The 20,976-nt window shown below is 43.6% G+C and overlaps 1 protein-coding gene across 2 annotated transcripts in view; it reads right to left on the minus strand.

The window, feature by feature from the left end:
* The window catches only part of STEAP3 (STEAP3 metalloreductase), a 94,317-nt gene that overhangs the window by 20,063 nt on the left and 53,278 nt on the right, over positions 1-20,976 (minus strand). Inside the window, exons 3-6 of one of the 2 annotated variants that reach the window (XM_060262182.1) lie at positions 17,417-17,547; positions 16,323-16,817; positions 9,137-9,664; positions 108-272 (exon numbers count right to left, since the gene is read on the minus strand). In XM_060262182.1, coding sequence (XP_060118165.1) covers positions 108-272; positions 9,137-9,664; positions 16,323-16,808 — 1,179 coding nt within the window. In that variant the 5' untranslated portion in view covers positions 16,809-16,817; positions 17,417-17,547. The remainder of the gene's footprint in view (positions 1-107; positions 273-9,136; positions 9,665-16,322; positions 16,818-17,416; positions 17,548-20,976) is intronic. The other variant, XM_060262181.1, reaches the window with a different exon arrangement.

The raw sequence follows: 20,976 nt of genomic DNA on the forward strand, positions 1-20,976 counted from the left end.
GTAGAAATAAAGGGTAGTAGAAAACAGAGATAAAGTGGCAGGGGGTGGTGAAGAGATTGAGGACCAGCATGTGGTAGATAGTGTTCCCTTGTGAACACTGTCTTTACCTGAATGAAACTGAATTCCCTCCAGTTGAGAACATTGGCAATTGAAGGGAGCGAAGTTATGGCAAGTAAGGAGAGCAAACCCAGGGCCATGATGCCAAAAGAGATATAAATCTCCATTCTCCAGACTTCCTCTTCTATCCAGGCATTCTCTTTCTTTTCCAGTGCCTACAGAAAAAAAGAATAAAAGGATAGATTGAGGGGCTTTCTTAAGATACTAATGCACTTTGCATGTGTTACTAAAAACATTTTAAAAATTATGTGTGTTTATTATTGGGAATTACTTATCCTGAAGAAAAGCTGTTTGGTAAACAATTGTCAAAGATGGTAATCACTATGGTTGAGTCCCTGCAAAAACTATGTATGTAATTGTTTCAACAGCCACTGGCTACTGCAAATGCCATATATGAAGAACATAACGGATCTGCACTGAGGTATTCACAAGTCACACACACTCTGTGTATGATTTTTCAGTGGTGGCTTCTTGGCATTGTATTTCAAAATAAATCTGCCTGTGCACTCAGCTGTGAACTTTGGTCTTTTTGCTTCACTTTGGCTGAACCTTCTTGTTGATTTACACTATATTTAGAAATGACCTTCCCAGAAAAGCATATGTGTTTTAGGTTCAGTCCAGCTCTGTATTTGTATGTCCTGAGATGATGTTGTGACTCAGCTATTGGTCCCAGGGGAACCATTTCAGAATCTCAGCTGAGCTGTTTAACCTCATAACTCTGTATAGATTCAGGAGTTGTGTTAACTGTTTTTGGCTCCCACTGAGAAACTTTTGACTCCCTGATGGGCACATGAGATTTAAGTGCAAACACTGCTTATGGATTTATTTGCCACGGAACAGTGGGCCCCAGGGCTTTGTACATTCTGGGCTCTATCTGGTGCTGACTATGGTTAGGCACAATACAGGATGACAAGTAAACAGATGACTGACTTCCTTAGTTGGTGTGTGTGCACATATCAGAAACACTGACAGATGGATTTGGAACAGAGACAATATCCTACCAGCATATCCCTACAGAAAATGTGCAGAAGCCACTGCAATACGATTTCAAAAAGCGGCTTAAAGCATAACCGTGAGACATACAAAACACACACAATTCCCACTGATCTCTAAGGGACTTGCCAATGACTTGGCACCTGCAAGCTCAGACCATGATTTTGCCATTTAGGACTGCAATTAACATGAAGAGTCAGCTCTGGTTTCAAGCTAAGACCACAAGTATAGCTCTTGGAATACTTGACTGCTCAGGGGCTTAATGGGATTTGGTTTAAGTGCATTTAGGAGATAAGTGTTCAAGCTAATGGGGGAAGAAAGGTATGGGATTTGTACGATATTACGAAGACTGACTCTCAGAGTCATCAGTTTGATCCATGAAACTGATGTGATTCACAAAGCAAGGATGTTAACAGCAAAAAGTAAGAAGAGAGAGAAATGGGCTGTGAAGGCTTGTTTGGGATTATTTGCAAGCATCACAGAAGAGATACACAGCTAGAACGGACAGCTCTAGGACTGTATCCTCTGTGCAGAAAACCAAGTGTTATTCTCTAATTTGTCACTGTTCTCTTATTTAGTAATGAGTTTAGGCAGTAATCCTAAGATTAGTTAGGTGGAATGAAGTTCCATTAGCTTCAACGGAAACTTACTTTCATGACAGAGCACAGATGTATGCAATAGGAAAAACTGTGCACACTAACACTTGACATACACATTTCCACTACGGGTTTTTTCAGCAAAACATTATAATTCACATGAGTGTTTTCCAAATGTTTAATGTCTGCAATTGTGGAATTTTTATGCCCACTATCCAAGATAATATACTGTAAGTTGATATAGGACCATTCTTGCGACACTTTCATAGAGGAGTACTTAGTTTCTACTGTGGATGAGATCAGAGGAAAGTATATGAAATGTATGAGCTGACCTGGATCGGCCAGGCTAGCTCCACCCTATCAGAGTTGGGAAACTAAGCAGGGTCAGCCTTGGTGAGGGTCTCTATGCAGAGGCAGGCCACGGCAAATCACCTCTGCTCATCTCTTGCCTTGAAAAGCCTACAAGGTCGACATAAATTGCCTGTGACTTGATGGCAGTTTCCACCACCAATGTTTACTAAAGGTTCAGAGTCAATAAAAGGCATCAAGAATGTAAAAATTCCCTTCGTGGATCCAGCTTCTCTTCTCAGGAGATGAGATGAGATGCCTCTGGGAACTCACAAGTTGAAGATTTATCAAGGCTTCTAAAATATTTGAGTTTTTTATGTTTATATTTTTAATATTTGCAGTGTTATCTAAATGCAAGATAAAGACAATCTTTGGCACTGGTTTACCAGAAACTGTCTTGATTGGATGTTCTTTCAAAAGTGTGCTTCTGTGTACACATGCACCCCCCCCCCAAAAAGCCCTGTTGCATCATCCAGTAAGCATTAAGGCAATGCGTCAAATAATCTTCACAGAGATTCAATGAGTTAGAGTCGGATTTCTAAATAGGCAGACTAGGCACCGGCCTAGAGGCCCCGACAGCTTAAAGGGCCCCGCGCCAAGTCCTTGTCTCAAGGAAGGGAAGGGTCATTTGCAGTACTGCCAAAGAGAAGCAGGGGTTGAAGTCTTCTTTTCTTTTTTGGTCAGGTTTTAAGGTGCTACTGGACTCTTCCTCTTTTGTATTGTTGTAGCAGCTAAGCTTCCTTTGTGTTCTCCCATCCAAATACTGACCAGCGCCTGCCTCCCCAAGCCTGTTTTTGCCAGTCGTGTAGCTTGGAGAAAGCCAGCAGGCACTTGGAAGGGCTCCTGCCTGCCTCTTAGGCTTGCCAGGACCCCAGGTCCTAGTTTTGCAGGCTCCTCCTCTCCGCCAGCCTGCAGACAGAGGGAAGCCCCAGCCCTAACAGCCACCATGTGCAGCCTTTCCAGGCAGAGCCTTTAACTCTGTAGGAGCAGCTTACCGAGGAGCGAAGTCCCTCCTCACCGTGCAGCGTCTGCTCGGATTTCCCACCAACAGCTCCGCGGATGCAGGAAGTGCCGGACCTTTTGCGTCTCAAATGGAAATCGCTAAAACCCTAGTTTATGTTAGCAACGCAAAAGGTCTGGCACTTCCTGAATCCGCAGAGCAGTTGATGGGAATCCGAGCAGACGCTGCACGGTGAGGAGGGACTTTGCTCCTCGGTAAGCTGTGTGGGAAATCGCCCGAAGTCTGAATGGAGCAGGAAACAGTGGTTGTTCCCAGTGCTGTGAGAAACTAGCCTAATCCCTGTGTTTGTTTTTGCATTCCTTTTGGTTAGAACTCGTTGCACAGTAAAACAGAGAGACAAGAGTAAGCTAGAACCTTTGGTTTCCCTGTGTTGGTCTGGAGAACTTGGTTGCATTCAACAGCTTTCCTGTTTGTGTGCTGTGTTTATTTTGGCTGCTCTGTGTGTGTGTATGTGTGTAATTCCTAGAGCTATCCTCAGAAGTTTATTCTGTATTATTTCTCCTTTGTCACAGTCATTCCTTTTTTTGCTTTGAGGAGGGGGGAGCTGAACAACTCTTTGGATGATTTGTAGCCTGCTTGTGAATGTTCTTTCTTTTTAAATGTTATATTTTGATATCTCCTTCAGGTACCATAGGGCTTTTAGTCTGTTTGAACATGAGTCTTATTTGACTGTACTAAATCTGGAGTCGTAGGTAACAGACCCTGATTCCAAAGCATTCCTAGCAAGCAATCTTGACTGGTAGAACAGGTGACAAGACCAGTGTGAATAAATTTGGAGTCCAGTGGCACCTTTAAGACCAGCAAAGTTTGATTCAAAATGTAAGCTTTAGTGCTCTAAAAGCACATTTCATCTGCCTCGTATGTTTGTTGGTCAACTGTAGAAGACCTGGATTCAAATCCAGGAGCAAATCAGAACCACATAGTTTGCATTTTTGTTCTTCCTAAGGCGTGTGTGTTTCAGTAGAAAAATAAAACAACTCTAGTCTCCAGTCTTGCAGCATTTATAGCTGTTTCATAGCTTTTGGATTCAGTATCTGAGTGCTTCTGTAACTTCCAATTGCAACATGTTGTGCTTGGGGGGGGGGGGGCAATAGTGGGAAGGCTTCTGCTGTCCAGGCCCCGCTGGTGGACCTCCTGATGGCCCCCCCTTTTTTTTTTGCCAATGTGTGATACTGGCTTGATCCAACACTGCTGCTTTTGTGTTCTTAGGGAGCCTGCCTCTTATGTGTGTCGGTCAACTGTAGAAGAGCTGGATTCTAGTATTATATCTACATGTTATATTTTCTCTATATTATGTTAAGAAGGAAAGTGAAGGATTGTTGTATTTTTTTCTCACAATATATTTTTTTAAAAAACAATTTCAAGTTGGTTAATTTGATATCTCTTTTTTTGTGTGTGCTTGTGTGCATCTGCATCTAGAAGTCATGGGGATAATTCATCTTTTCTTCAGAAATTGGAAAGGGGGGGGGGGCAGAAGTTAGCCTTGCCTAGGTTATCAGATAGGCTAGGGTCGGCCTGATGACCCTGCTCAATTTCCAAGGACTATCCAGGTCAGGCCAGGCACTTGGCACTTTCAATATAATTTATTAACTTCATTTATGTTCCTTTTCCCCCCCAATGAAGATGAACATATGAACACATGAAGCTGCCTTATACTGAATCAGACCCTCGGCCCATCAAAGTCAGTATTGTCTACTCAGACTGGCAGTGGCTCTCCAGGGTCTCCAGCTGAGGTTTTTCACACCTATTTGCCTGGACCCTTTTTTGGAGATGCCAAGGATTGAACCTGGGACTTTCTGCTTCCCAAGCAGATGCTCTACCACTGAGCCACCGTCCCTCCCCTAAGATCCGAAGTGGTTCACAATATTATCACCTCCATTTTATCTTCCAACAAACCCTGTGAGGCACAGGATGGCCATAGGTTACCAACAAGTTTGTATGGCAGCAGTTTCCACCACCACTCATACACACATGCATACACACACACACACACAATGCCCTGAGTGCTTTGGTGGGAGGGTATGTGAGAAGTCCCCAGTCCAACAGCAGTTGCTTTTCTACAACTGCTGGGGAGCATTACCTAGGGTTGCTGTGGGAGGGAACTGAATTGCTTGGTGCCTGCTGGAGAGGGGTTTCTGATTGCTTTTGTGTAGCTGTTGCTGAGTGAGGAGAGCTTGTTTGCCTGGGGGTAATTGCTGGCCCCACCCTCTGCTGTTGCTCTGGCTGTTGAGTCAGAGGTGGGTGGGGGCTTGAGCCTTTAATTTGCAAGGCTTGTCCTTGCCAGAGGCGTGAGCTGAAGATCTCCTGACCTGTGGCTCTTAGCCTGGGGGTCTAGCTTGGGGGTTCTGTAGATAGGTGGGTAGTTACCCACAAGTAGTCTCAAGTGGCAGTTGATAGTGGGATTTAAAGAAAAGTGAAGATAAAGAACATTTTGAAACGGATTGCAGCAATATGGCTGGTGAGGGAGCAGAGGAAGTGACATGTGAAGACTGTGGGATGTTTGTATTTCTACCTGAGAGTAGTACGAATTACACTTGCAGCAAGTGTAAGTTAGTGGCCCTGCTGGAGGAGAAGATACAGGGACTGGAGGCACGATTGTCCACATTGCAGTATATAAAGGAAGGTGAGGATTTTCTTGACAAAACGCATGAGGCGCTCTTGAAAGGACAAGAGGAGGGAGAGGAAATGGTATCTCAGCAATTAGAAGAGAATCCAACACAGGAGGAGCGTTCCTGGAAAAATGTAACCCAGAGGAGAAAGAAAATCAGGAGATATTCTGAGCCCCTTCTGCTCAGCAATAGGTTCCAGGATCTCCCCACAGTAACTGATTTGGAACCATTGGAACAAGGCCAACTTCCCCAGCCTCCACGAAGCTTGAACAAAGTTTCTCAGGATCCTGTGGATAAGAAGCCTGGAGCTTCTGCTCCCCAATATAGGAAGAGGAAAGTGGTGGTGATTGGAGACTCCTTGCTCAGAGGAGTGGAGCCCAAAGTGTGCCGACCGGACTTGTCATACCGAGAGGTCTGCTGTCTGCCGGGAGCACACATCCAGCATGTGACAGAAAGGATTGGAAGACTTATCAAGCCCACAGATTACTATCCTTTCTTGCTGATCCACATGGGAACGAATGATACTGTCTGTCATACCCCTGAATGTATTAGAAAAGACTATGTGGCTCTGGGTCAGAAGGTGAAGGAGCTGGGCGCACAGGTTGTGCTCCTGTTGAAGGCTGTGGCTTAGGACGAGAAAAAAGAATACTTCAAATAAATGACTGACTACGTTGATGGTGTCGTCAGGAAAGATTTGGATTTCTGGACCATGGCTTACACTTTCAAGATGGTGGTCTTCTATCGGGAGATGGTTTGCACCTTACGGCAGTAGGGAAAAGGGTGTTTGGTAATAGCCTTGCTAACCTAATAAGGAGGGCTTTAAACTAAATTGTATGGGGGAGAGAGACAATAATTCAAAGCCTCATATGATGCCAGAAACTGGGGATAAGAACATTAAAGATTTGCAGAGAGTGGCGCATACACTAGGTAATGTTAACTTGCAGGCTTTTACGCAAACCAAACCCTCGGGATGCATAAAACGTGGATTCCAATGTCTCTACACTAATGCACAGAATATGGGAAACAAACAAGATGAACTGGAAGTCCTAATATAGGAAGGAGACTATGACACAATAGGCCTTACTGAAATGTGGTGGGCTGACACAACTGGAATATTAGGATTCAGGGGTATAACTTAATAAAATGGACAGGCAAATGAGAAAGGGCAGAGGCGTAGCAGTATATGTGAGTTTACAAGCATTTAATAATACATTTCATAATACAGAATCTATTAGCAACCAGTGTTAAATAAGAAATCTATATACCATATCTGAATGGATTATAAGAATAATAGAATCATAGAGTTGGAAGGGACCTCTAGGGTCATCTAGTCCAACCCCCTGCACAATGCAGGAAACTCACAAACACATCCCCCTAAATTCACAGGATCTTCATTGCTGTCAGATGGCCATCTAGCCTCTGTTTAAAAACAGCTCAGTTCGCCATTTTCCAATCCCGGAAGTCAAGACTTCTCTTGAATCTGGAGGGAGGCTTCGTAAAATGAATCATAGAATCATTGCGTTGGAAAGGACCTCCATGGTCATCTAGTCCAACCCCCTGCACAATGCAAGAAACTCACAAATACCTCCCCCTAAATTAAAACCTCCAAGGAAGGAGAGCCCACCACCTCCCGAGAAAGCCTGTTCCACTGAGGAATCGCTCTAACGGTCAGGAAGTTCTTCCTAATGTTGAGCCAGAAACTCTTTTGATTTCATTTCAACCCATTGGTTCTGGTCCTACCTTCCAGGGCCACAGAAAACAATTCCACACCATCCTATATATGACAGCCCTTCAAGTACTTGAGGATGGTGATCATATCACCTCTCAGCCACCTCCTCTCCAGGCTAAACATGCCCAGCTCCTTCAACCTTTCCTCATAGGACTTGGTCTCCAGACCCCTCACCATCTTTGTCGTCCTCCTCTGGACCCGTTCCAGCTTGTCTATATCCTTCTTAAAATGTGGTGCCCAAAACTGAACACATTATTCCAGATGAGGTCTTACCAGAGCAGAGTAAAGCTGTTGAAAGTAAAGTGCCTCACAGGGTTTGTGGGAAGATAAAATGGAGGTGATAATGTTGTGAGCCCCTTGGGATCTTCATTGGGGGAAAAAGTGGAACATAAATTAAATTACTAAATTATATTGAAAGCAAATGATGCTCAATAATAGCAGCCAGATGTTCCAAGCACATTGTCAAGCTTGACTTTTAGGTAGGCTTGCTGAATAAAGTTAAGGAGGTAGTTTTTTCATGAAAGACATCAGAATTTGAGCTGTTCCCGCCTATGCACTATACTTTTATAGCACTGAAAATGTTCCTATGCTACTATGAAAAAACTGATAAAAACTTGTTTGCACCCTGTTTGGTATGTAGCCAATGTTATTCAGGTCGGTGTGGTATTGCTTCATGCTTTAGGTTGGTGAAAGATGGTAAATCTCTTGACAGTTTCAGAATTCCCCTGAATGTCTCGGATCAAAAATAAAACCTCCTGTGATGATATTATATTGCTTATTCTCATAATTTTTTTTAAAAAATTAACATTTAAAACCCCTGTAAATTACAAATGTAAACAGTTTCAAGTTCCCTCACTTTTCCTACAATTAATATAGTAGCTCACAGCTTTCATGCCAGTAGCCCACGAAGTACAATTTTTGCTCACAGGGCTCCATAGCTTACAGGGAACATCGTCACCCACTTAGAGAGGGTCTCAGAAACTGGCAAAGCTGCCATGCCTCACATGGCGCCCAGACTGGGGTGGGGTGGGGAGTCAGCTTGACCTAGCAGTCATAGACTTTTGGCTCTCAGGGGAAATGTTATAGCTAATAAGAAGTACTTGGATGAAAAGGCCATCAAGAAAAACTTGTGGATAATAACAAACCTCTGCTCATCTCTTGCCTTGAAAAACCCATGGTCCTGGGGTTGCGATGAATCACTGGGAACACAGTTGTTCCTTCAAGGCAGTGGCAACCTTAGGGGGATGTGGCAAATCCAGATGCAGCTGGCTTGCAACACCTTTCTGCTCCTTTTGGGGTTCCCAGTAATCTGGTAGTTAAACAGAGAGTGGCTGGAATCCTTTTAACATATGAAGAGATAATGTGGTGGGGGGGGGGGGCACCTGAAGTGGGGCGGGGAAAGCTGCAAGTGTCGGCAAATAATATTTAATAATTCTTGTTTCTAACGTGTTAATTTTTAAAGTAACAATAATTGCTAATGTTTGTTTTGTGTAATAAAACTGGTTTATTAAAATTATTGGTTGTTAAAATTTAAAACATATTAGGAGATAATTTGTGAGGGGGCCCCCGAGATTTAGAGTGCCCAGGGGCCTCCACAGGGTTTCATCCGGCACTGGAGTTAGTGAAACTAGATGACTAAGAGTTTTGCATTAAAAGGGTTCGGCCAATAGAATCAAAATAAAAGTTTTAAGGTCAGTAAGCTAGAGAAGGAAGAGTACAGTACCTGCTTGACAGCCTCATTGAGTAACAGGTAACGATGGGACCGTCGCATAGGTAGGCAAAAGCTGTATGCCACGTGCAAGGCTGCACAGAAGAAACTTAGCAGGCCAATCTGTTTCCTGTGCTGTAGCCATTGGTCAAGCCAGTCTGGGAAGCGCCTATATTTAGTACAGTAGTACAGCTGAAAGATTGCAGCGAGCACTCCAGGTAGGTAGACAAGGGACAGCATGACGTAGGCGACACAAGGCAATGTGGTGTTGATGACCTCCACAGGGATCTTGTAGAACTTGTTCTTATGGTCCCGAATAAAAGGGTGCAAAACTTGCCGGATGAAGTTGTAGGTATAAAAGCACAAAAACAGAGCCAAAGCCAAGAAGACAGGGATCTTCCAGGCAGGGAGGAGGCGCAGAGGAATATTCTCAATTTCACGAGCTGTGGTCAAGGCGCCCATGTCCACGGGGGTGAACCCCAGCATGTGAGAAATTTCGGCAACCACACGTTTGGCTTCTTGGTTGTCAGAACAAATAAAGACCTATAGCAAACAGAAAATATGTGAGCAACTGGCAACTAAGATCAAAAGCACAGGAAGGTACAAGGTGATGGAATCTGATACAGGAGTACTGCTTATCTAGCAACAATGAAGTCACATTTGAGCATTTTTGCAACATAGGACCCACAAATGCTCAGAGTTTGAATATTGGAGTTGGTTTTTAGGCCATGACCAAAAGAACCACAATCAGAACAGAAGATTCTTTACAAAAAAAAAAGTTGCTGCCCCACACCACTGCTAGGCCCAGCACTAGGGTTTCTAGTGCCCCAGGACGCGTCCCTGCCCCCCCAAGGTGTGACATCATCGGGGCGTGAAGCCCTGTGGCCGGCCCTCTCCCGCTTCAAAGGGAGCTGGAAAGATCTATTCTCATCTCCCTCTGATGTGGGAGAGGGCCGGGTACAGGGCAGGCCGTGCCATGCCTGGATGGCAGTGGGTGTGCTCAGAGACGGGCTCTAAGCACGCTCACTGCCACACACCCCGACTTTACCGAGGTTCGGGCAGCCTTTTTGGTTAAAACAATTTTATTTGGTAACATATGGTAACAAATTATATTTCTTGCATCATTAATAACTTCTTTTATCTATCCCATATATTACTTTCTACCCACCCCTCTCCCCGTTACTTGACCCTCGCCGGTGTTATTTACTTAAAGTACTAATGTTTAAAGGTACCCTTAACTAATAAAAACAAAAATTAATATTCTTCTTTTTTCTAAGACTTAATCATTATCAAAAATTGTCCAATGTCCTTTTATTTTCCACTCTGTTTCTACATATCTTCTGAAATTTTTCCACTCCATCTTAAAAAACTTCTAAATCATAGTCTCTTAAAATTCTTGTTAATTTGTCCATTTCATTCCATGTCATAACTTTTACAATCCAATCCCATTTCTCTGGTATTTTTTCTTGCTTCCACAACTGCACATATAATGTCCTAGCAGCTGAAAGCAAGTACTAAATTATAGTTCTATCTTCTTTTGGAAATTTTTCCATTTGTAATCCCAACAGAAAAGTCTCTGCAACTTTCTTAAATTCATATCCCAAGATCCTAGAAATTTCTTGTTGAATCATCTGCCAATACTTTTTTGCTCTTTCACAAGTCCACCACATATGGTAGAAAGAACCTTCATGTTTTTTACAACTGGCATCTTATTATTCATCTTTGCCAATTTCTTAGGAGTCATATACCATCTATACATCATTTTAAAACAGTTCTCTTTAATACTATGACATGTCGAAAGCTTCAGAGTTCTTCCACAAATATTCCCAAGTTTCCATCTGTATTTCTTTATTTACATTAATTGCCCATTTAATCATTTGAGATTTCACTACTTCATCTTCCGTAGACCATTTTAAAAGTAATTTATATAATTTTGAAATTAATTTATCATTGTCTCCAAGCAGAACTTTTTCCATTTCTGTGTGCTCTTTTCTTATTTCTTCAGTTTTAATGTCATTCTCCACCAAGCTCTTTATTTGTTGCATTTGAAACCAATCATATTTATTATTCAGTTCTTCCGCAGTTTTCAATTCTATTTTGCCACTTTGTATTTTTAATAGTTGATTATATGACAACCACTTTTCTTCACCCGTCTCAGCTGTTATTTTTATCACTTCGGCTGGCACTATCCATAACGGTTTTCTCTCATCCCCATATTTCTTATATTTCATCCATGTATTTAGCAAGCTGTTTCTTATATAATGGCGAGAGAAAAAGCCGTCTATCTTTTTCCCCCCCATAATACATATAAGCGTGCCAGCCAAATTTATTTCCATGACCTTCCAATGCTAAGAGGTTTTTTTGTTTAACAACATTATCCATTCTTTTATCCATACTAAGCAAACTGCTTCATGATATAATTTTAAGTCTGGTAATTGAAATCTGCCTCTCTCTTTTGCATCTGTTAAAATTTTCATTTTAATTCTTGGTTTCTTCCCCGCCCACACAAACACAAACTCTGAAATTTTTCTTTGCCATCTATTAAATTGTTTACTGTCTTTCACAATCGGAATAGTTTGAAACAAATACATTATTCTTAGTAGAATATTCATTTTAATTGCGGCTATTCTACCCAACAGTGACAAATTAAGTTTATTCCATTTTAACATATCTTCATCCATTTTACGCCATAGCTTCTCATAATTATTTTTGAACAAATCAATATTCTTCATTGTTATCTCCACACCCAAATATTTTTACTGTGGAGGTAACTTCAAAGCCCGTTAGTCTCTGCAATTCTTGTTGCTTATTTATTTGCATATTTTTACATAGAAGCTTTCATTTTTCTTTATTAATACAAAGTCCCGCCAACTCCCCATATTCTTGTATTTTGGCTAACAACAAAGGTGTGACTTGTATGGGGTTTTCATTTATAAACATTATATCATCTGCAAATGCTCTGTATTTGCAAGTAAATCCTTTTACTTTTAATCCTTCTATTTCTTTATCTTCTTGAATTTGCAACAGTAATATTTCAAGAGTCATTATAAACAACAGTGGGGAAGTGGATAACCTTGTCTTGTACCTTTACTAATTATCATGTCTTCTGTAAGATCAGCATTTATACATAGCCTTGCACGTTGTTCAGTATATATTGCTTTTATCATTCTTATAAAACTTTCTCCTAGCTCCATTTTCTCCATTACTGCAAACATAAAATCCCAATTTAAATTGTCAAATGCTTTCTCTGCATCTGCAAAGAATAATGCTACTTCCTTTTCTGGATGTCTTTCATAATATTCTACAATATTTACAACAGTTCTGATATTGTCTCTTATTTGCCTTTTGGGAAGAAACCCCGCTTGATCTTCCTTTATAAAATTTATCAAATATTGTTTAAACCGTTCTGCCAAGATGCTTGTATATATTTTAGTCATTTAATAATGAAATTGGTCTATAATTTTTTATGTTCGTAACGTCTCTATCTTCCTTTGGGGTTCAGACAGGCTTGACAAGGTTGGGACGCAACGGGCACGGTTAGAGTGCACTCGCTGCCATGCCCTGACATTGCTAAGGCTCAGGCAGCCTTGGCAAGGTCAGGAACACAGCGGGCACAGGCAGCACGTGAGGAGAGGGGGAACCTCCTGGTGCACCTAGGTGGTGCTCCAGGCCGCCACTTACTTGGCCAACTCCCATGCACCAGGCCTCACCACTGCATTCTCAGTCTGTATTAGTTACCACATTTGCATCCTTCTTCCAAGGATTTCAAGGGGGCATATATGACATTATCCCACTTCAGCCTTGCAACAATATTGTGATTTAGGTTAAACTCATGGACACTGAGTGACCCAATATCATTCAGTGAGTTTCAAGACTGATTGAAGATTTGGCTCAAAGTCTCCTCAATCTGAGCCAAAGCTATCAAAGACAGACTGAGGATGACAAATGAGGTTCTCAAAGCCTCAGCAATGACTTATGGGTACAACTTGGACAAGACTGTGCACAGCAAAATCCAAGGACTTCAGGAATTACAGGAACCCCCCTTTCCATAACAATTCCAGAAGGGTAGCTTTGTTAGTCTGTTGCAGCAAAAATAAATGGGAGTCTCACCACACCTTAAAGACTAACAAAACGTTATTCTAGGCGCTCATTGCCTAGAAACCACTTCTTCAGGTGCAGTTGTTCTGGCTGCTACTGTGTATGGTCAGAGGGCACCTATGCTTAAACTTTAAGGCTCCTTCTACTAGCAACAAGTCCTGGGAGCCCTTCCTACTAGCTACCCTTATAGTGGCATCATAAGCATAGTTATTTTCTAAGCAGTAGACTCAGAAGGGTGTAACTCTGTTTAGAATTGCACCAAGACATGGGATGTGTTTGCATCTCATTGCATGTCCTAACCCCTGACAGTTGTCAGCTTTGTGTTGAGAAATACCTGGACATTTTGGGGGTAGAGCCTGAGAAAAGCAGGGTTTGGTGAGCAGAGGGATTTCAAACAGGGTAAAATGCCATAGAGTTCACCTTCCTTTTCTCCATCTGAACTAATCTCTGACACCTGGCGGTCAGCTGTAATAGTGGGAGATCTGCAGCCACCACCTGGACAGCAGCAGCCCTACCTAATCCTCATCAAGGGCAGTGCATTATTCATTGTTCCAGAAATGCTGAGGACCAGAATTTTTTTTAAAAAACTAAAAGATGGAAGACTCAGGAACGGTAAACACTGTTAGACAACAAATTACTATTAGATATTATTAGCGCCAAAAAAAAGAAGCCAGGATAGTATTAGGGGCATGCATTTGGATGTACTGGAGCCGAAAATATACCCAGAAAATACCAATATATTCCAGCTTCCCAAATGTATCTGTGTTTTCTTGGGGAAATTGAAAAAAAAACCCCAGATGTATTCAGGAATTACCATCAGAAATGCAGGAGCAGGTTCCTGGGCAGTCCCTTGAAAGTTCGACCTGAGGACCGGCTTTACCAGGGGAAGCAGACTGCTCCCCCTGGCTTGGCTTGGGGCTGACTTCTCGGGCAGCCCCGTTTAAATCGGGCTCTACGAGAAGCTGGCCCCGAGAGCTGCTTTACCACAGGGAGCAACCTGCTTGCTGTGGCTTAGCAAATCCTGGCGCCAGCTTCTCCTGCAGCGCAATTTAAACTGTACTGCAGGAGAAGCCCTCCCAGCCAGGTTTGCACGCCGCAGGGTTTAAACTGCACTGCGCTGCAGGAGAAGTCCAGCTTGCCCCTGGGTTGGGCTGACTTTTTTAAAAAAACAGTATTTTTCTTCTCGGGTCTATTGGACCTGAAACAATTCAGGATTTTCAAAAAAATTCCAGGTCCTAATACCATACTGCTATTGGAATGCTGAATCTTATTATTATTATTTTTTTTGGGGGGGGGTGTCCAATAGACCCTAACTAAAATAATTATTAAAAAATGAACACCCCTGGATGATTTAATAGGCTAGTGCTGAGGCCAGTACTGAGCCACAGGGCTTAAATACACCACCTGCCAGGAGTCCTTTGAATAGAATGCCCCATGTTCTCTAAAAACCAAGTGCCCAGGGACCCATTTTGGATAGGACTGTGGTGCAAACAGGAGGAAAGTTTTAAGCTTCCCCATACACTGTTTTCCTAATCTGGTGGCTCCATGGAGCGACTATTTGCCTTGTTGTATGTTTCCCAACTGGGAAAACTTCAGAGACTCTCCAGGGCTGGGGGGGGGCGGGCGGGGGAGAGAGGTTTAAATCCCTTGCAGTCCATACTCCCTTTGTGACCAAAAGTTCTACTTCATGAGCTACTGGTGTTAAAGTTGTGAGCTACTGCATAAATTAGTTTGCTCTGGGGCCATTTTTCCAGAGCTAAGTTAAAAATGTGTGAGCTGGAGGCTAAAAAACTGTGATCTAGCTCACACTCACTCAGCTTAGAGGGAACACTGCTTGCAGCACCAGGTTTAATTGGGCCCCTCAGCATCTGATTTTTAGAGAAAAGAAAATACCAGAAGCTCTGCTAATGCAACTCTCAGCACCTTGTCTGTTGGAATCCTGAGTGACCTTGACTTTCAGCTTGAGCAACCTCACAGGATTGTTGTGAGAACAAAATTGCAGCGGAGAGAACCACATAAACAAGTCAAACTCTTTTGTTAGGAGGGCCAGATCGGACATAAATAGGACTTTGTGGGGCTAAGTCATGCGTGTCCTAAAATGTAATGTCAGATAGCAGAGATATAGACTTTATATAGGACACAGGCCAACACAATTAAAAATATCATTTTTAAACTAAAAATACAAACACACTTAAAACTCTTGCAATATTTTGTTTAAAACAGAAAGGTGAGAGAATAGTGGGATTTTGCAATGCAATTCTAAAAATAAAACATCAAGAAAAAGCACAAAGATCACAGCAGAAACTAAAATTAAAATAAAATGCTCTCAGCCTGGGAAAACATGAAATGGAAAGGCATTGCAAGTTTCCCCCCCCCCCCACCACCCGGGGTCTACTTAGATTAGCAATGGTTCTCCAATGTAATATCTCCTTTTGGCTGCGGGTTCCCAAGTTAGAGTACTCACTAGATACTAGTTCTCACTCCACTGAGCACAGACAAAGCTGGCTCAAAACATCAATGTTTGGTTTGCAAGGACACAACTCCAGGAAGCTTCAGCTGGCCATAGGAATGCTGGGAAGTTAAACTGAGTCCCTCGCCAATGAAACACATAGACAAAGTTGCAAGGAAAACGTGAAGTGGATTTTCCATTCATGCCCGCTCTGCCCAGAAACCTGAATGAAAATCCATTCTGCATTTTCTTCGAAGCTTTGCTTTCTGCTTTAGCCTCTGCAAAGAGAAGGAAGAGGGAGCTGGGAACAACCTCAGCTTCAAAGGGTGAGGACAGGAGGGGAGACGGGGGAGAAGAGTTCCCTGCAGCCTTGACTGAAGCCCTGAGGGGGGGGGGGGCTGGTTTGGCCTATGGGCGGCATGTTTGCCCCCCCTGATATAAACCATCTTAAACTCCTTGTAGGAAGGGCAGTGTAAAACTGTGATAGGCTATGTGCTGCTCATGTGGCAGATACAAAAATTACACAGAGCTCTGATCACAGGCCAAGAAAAATTCCTGTAACCACATTAAAGCCATGTTACCCCCTTCTGTTTCTTCCAGACATTACCAGACATGATGATATACAGACAATTGACAACAATAACAGAATATTACCTGCTTATTTCCATCCCTAGGACCCGACTGCAGTGTCCATGCCGATATGACATTAAATCCTTTGACGACAGTGCATGTTGGGAACAGTGACGCCAAGTACTCAGCATTTGATTCCTTGTGGTGGTTTATTTCAGCATTGTTGCTCACATCCACCAATATTTTGCCCGACAGCTCGTCGCTAAGGCCACAGAGTGTGGTGTAGTGTTCTCTGAAAATTGCCACAAAGATAATTTCTGTCTTCTTTATAGCATCTGCCTGGAATGTCACTTCAGCCGCAGAAGGGAAGAGACTCATGTTGCGCTTTGGGTTCCGGCTTCCAATCACTACCTTGAAACCTGAGCACACCAGACGCATCGAGAGGGAGCGCGCAAAGTCACCGCTTCCCAGAATGCAAATGGTCTTACTGCCAGCAGCTGGGACCAGATTTGAGTTACCCTCCGCATTCTGATGACCAAGGAGAGGCTTTGCCATGTCACTTCCTGGCATCCTGTTAAGCTGATAATAAATAAAGACAAATTTGTATCAAATATTGGACAGAAAATGGCTTTCCGCTGTCCTGGAACAACGTATAAACTTCTGCAAAATTTCCATTTCAGGATCCTGAACCAACTTTTGCAGTCACCCTGGGATGGCTGATGGATGTTGAGCATGCCTAACAAGACCAGAATCTACTTTGATCATCTAATCTACAAAGCCAATTCTAAATGGGCCTTTGGGACAAATATTCTTTGGAGTATGGATAAATAACATAGCTCATAAAACACCAACACATCCCAGGTCCTGGCCTGAGGTTAGCTTGGAGATTCTCCTACCTAACGGACCCTCTCCACTATATGAACCAGCCTGGGATTTAAATGCTATTTGCCATTTTTAAGCTACATGTTTGTTTTTTTTACCCTGTTGAATTCAGAGTCTATGTTGTAAGTTTGGGTGTTCTGCCAGTTTGGTGCAGTGGTTAAGTGTGTGGACTCTAATCTGGGAGAACCAGGTTTGATTCCCCTATTCTCCACATGCAACTGCTGGAGTGACCTTGGGTCTGTCATAACTCTGTTCTGGAAAGAGCAGTTTCTGCCAGAGCTCTCAGCCCCACCTACCTCACAGGGTGTCTGTTGTGGGGAGGGGAAGAGAAAGGAAATTGTAAGCCGCTTTGAGACTCCTTTGGGTAGTGAAGGGCAGGGTATAAATCCAATCTCTGCTGCTGCTGCTTCTTTGAAACTGAAAGGTGCTGTAGAAATTAATAATCCCTCAATTTTAAAGCTAGAAAAAAAGATGAAATTAAGACAAAACAAAAGCAGCAGAAAACAGTAATGAAGATAAGGGTCAAATACGCTTCATGTTTTCTTTTGGCTTCATTTGAAATGCTTTTTTTCCCCTTTGCAAATGTGACTCACATAAAATTGGACAACTTGACTGTTAGAAAATATAAGTAAACCCAGGATAAAAAAAATTACAAGTTTCTACCAGACATCTCCCATATAATTAATGGTGGATTTAAATAACACCATTGTTTAAATCAGTGTTATAATGAGCTCAAGGTGATTAAGTCTGCTTCACTAAGAAGGAGAAGGAATAACCAAAAATGCAACCATGCCCAGGATAAAAAAAAATTACAAGTCTCTACCAGACATCTCTCATATAATTAATGGTGAATTTAAATAACACCATTGTTTAAATCAGTGTTATAATGAGCTCAAAGTGATTAAGTCTACTTCAAAAAGAAGGAGAAGGAATAACCAAAAATGCAACATCATCATTAATTATTATTCCCTCATCTCTTACAAAAATCCCTATATCATAAAGTTTCTTTTACGGATATGTCACCAAACTCTGATATAAATAAGTCAACAAGTTCATTAAATATAGAGTTCCAAAAAAGTACTGCATTGTGGTCCACTTGATAGTTTCTTCTGTACATCAATTCCAATTAACAGAACTTGTGGTTCCTACAATGGGATAGCTTGGGTTCAATGCTTCAAGGCAGATCTCACATAGCTATAATCACAACATGCAACTACTTCAAAAAGCCTACTCAAGCAATTAAGCGTGCTGGTTATTACTTACAGTAGTTTCTCTAAATTATATCTCCAAATTGTCCATTCAGCTTACTGCTGAATTCAAACTTGCTAATTACACCATTTGGTGTTATCAGTTTTATTAGACCAACAAGTGGAGGTTATTCACCCCTTCCTTCTGAATTTATCCGTTTCAGCCTCACTATTTGGTGCAGATGCTTTTGTCTTTAAAAGGACCCATCCAGTTTTTTTTAAATATATAAGCAGTACTCTTTATTTTATTTTTTTGTCTTTTACAGTTTTCTAAAACCAAGTATCAGGAATTACAATGTTCAAAAATACTAAAATGTACTGCGTTCAAAGCAAGAGATAGTGAGTTCAGCTCTTTATTCAGTGATTCAGCATAGTGAGATGGGAACAGAACTGTCTGGCAGGACCAATGGCCCTGCTTATATGCATGCAAACCCAAAAACCCATCACCATCACACAACTATAGGTTAATAGCTGGCCTAACGATCCCTGATGGGCCTCCTTCCTGAATCCCATTACCATAACCCCATTAAACACAACTATAGGTTAATAGCTGGCCTAACGATCCCTGATGGGCCTCCTTCCTGAATCCAGGTGGATCTTGTTTTAGGGTCTCAAGCTCAGCCAAGTCTCTGCTGGCCCTAAGGCCAAACTCCAGTTCCAATACATAACACTCCCCCCCCCCCAAAAGTTTCCCAACACCTAACAAACATAGTCTCAAAGATGTGCTGGTTTCTGTCGCTCCCTGTTGGACTGACGAAGCCCCTCAGGTGTGGCTGACGAGTCTGGTTCCCTTGTCTGGGCTGCTGGTGCCAGGCTGCTGGAAGGCTGCGGCGGTGTAGCGGTTGAAGGGTCCCTGATGTCGGAGGTGCCCGGTGGGGGTTCCTCCGATTCCTGGTGGTCTGGCTGGGCACTGACTCCCTTTGGCTCCTGCAGCAGCACTAACCAAGGTTGTTCTGCGGTATCCGATGTAGCGTCTGGCTCAGCAGGGAACATGCGGTGGTGGAGTTGATCCACATTTCTGCACAGGACTTGGCCCCCATCGGTCGAGACCTCTTACGAAACTGGGCCTGTGACTCGGACGACTCGGGCGGGGATCCATGCTGGGCCACTGCCAAAGTTCCAGGCATATACAGAGTCTCCCAGAAAAAATCCTCAGAGCTCCCCCTGGCACTCTGGTGACGGCCGAGGTTCAGGAGCTCTATCTGGGTGGAGATGGTCCAGTCTGGTAGTCAGGCAGCGGCCCATGAGAAGCTCTGCTGGGCTATGACCTGTGGTAGCACTAGGGGTCACTCGATGGCCAAAAATCAGCTAATAGGTGGTCCCAGTCCCTGTGAATTAATCTCTGAAGGGACTCTTTTGTGGTGCGCACCATCCGTTCCACCTGTCCATTGGTGGGTGGTGGAACGGGGCAGAGCGGATGTGCCTGATGAAGTAGCGACCCAGACTCTCTTGGAACTCCTCTGAAGTGAAGGCCATTCCATTGTCTGTGACCACCGTGTCCAGGATGCCATGTGTGCAGAAAATCCTACGGAGTGCTTGGATTGCCGCTCGGGAGGAGATGGAAGTGACTGGGACTACCTCCAACCACTTTGTTTAGGAGTCCACCAAAATAAAGAATATTTGCCCCTGGAAGGGGCCCGCAAAGTCCAAGTGCAACTGGGACCATGGGTTGTGGGTGGACTCTCAGTGTTGCACAGGGGTACGGGGTGGTTCTGGCCAGGTTTCCTGGCAGGCCTGGCATCGCTTGACCCAGGCCTCAATTTCACTGTCCATCCCTGGCCGCCATACAAAGCTTTGGGTGAGCGCTTTCATTTTAATGATGCCCGGGAGAGTCTTGTGCACGGCTTTCAAAACTCGTTGGGACAAGGCAAAGGGAACCACCACCCTGCTGCCCCAGAGTAAGCATCCTCTGTGGGAAGAGAGTTCATTCCGGCGTGAGGAAAAAGCTGTAAATTTGGGGTCTGTCTGGCCAGTAGGCCACCCCCTCCCCACCCAGTTGAGGGCACGGGATAAGATGTGGTCCTTACCCGGTGGTGGGCGATGTCAGCAGCTTGCAATGGTCAGTCGGGGAGATCCTCGATGGGTAGGATGTGGTGGGCCGGCACCGGGTCCAGCTCTTGGGCAGGTAACGGCAGGCGACTTAGGGTGTCGGTGTGCCCCATTGCTTTTCCTGGCTTGTGCTGCAGGGCGTATTGGTAGCCTGCTAGAAAAATTGTCCAGGACCTGAGGCGAAAGCATCTGGGGGGGTTTGCCGGTCAGGAGCGAGTAGACCCAGCAAGGGCATATGGTCTGTGGCAATGGTGTACGGTTGCCTGTAGAGGTAGTTGTGGAACTTTTTTTACTCCTGCAATAATGGCCAGCGCTTCTTTGTCAATTTGTGTGTAGTTGCGTTCAGCCGAATTCAGGGTGCGGGAGTAATAAGCCACTGGCACCTCCCTGCCGTCCGGGAGGCGATGGCCGAGGACTGCCCCAACACCGTACGGGGAAGCGTCGCAGGCGAGGATGACTAGCAAGGATTCATCGAAGTGTGCCAGGACCTTGTTGGAGGTCAGCAGGTCTTTGACGGCCCAGAATGCGGAGGCTTGCTTCTTACCCTAGACCCAAGAAGC

The sequence above is a fragment of the Heteronotia binoei genome, chromosome 21, assembly GCF_032191835.1.
Source record: "Heteronotia binoei isolate CCM8104 ecotype False Entrance Well chromosome 21, APGP_CSIRO_Hbin_v1, whole genome shotgun sequence".
Lineage (NCBI taxonomy): Eukaryota > Metazoa > Chordata > Lepidosauria > Squamata > Gekkonidae > Heteronotia > Heteronotia binoei.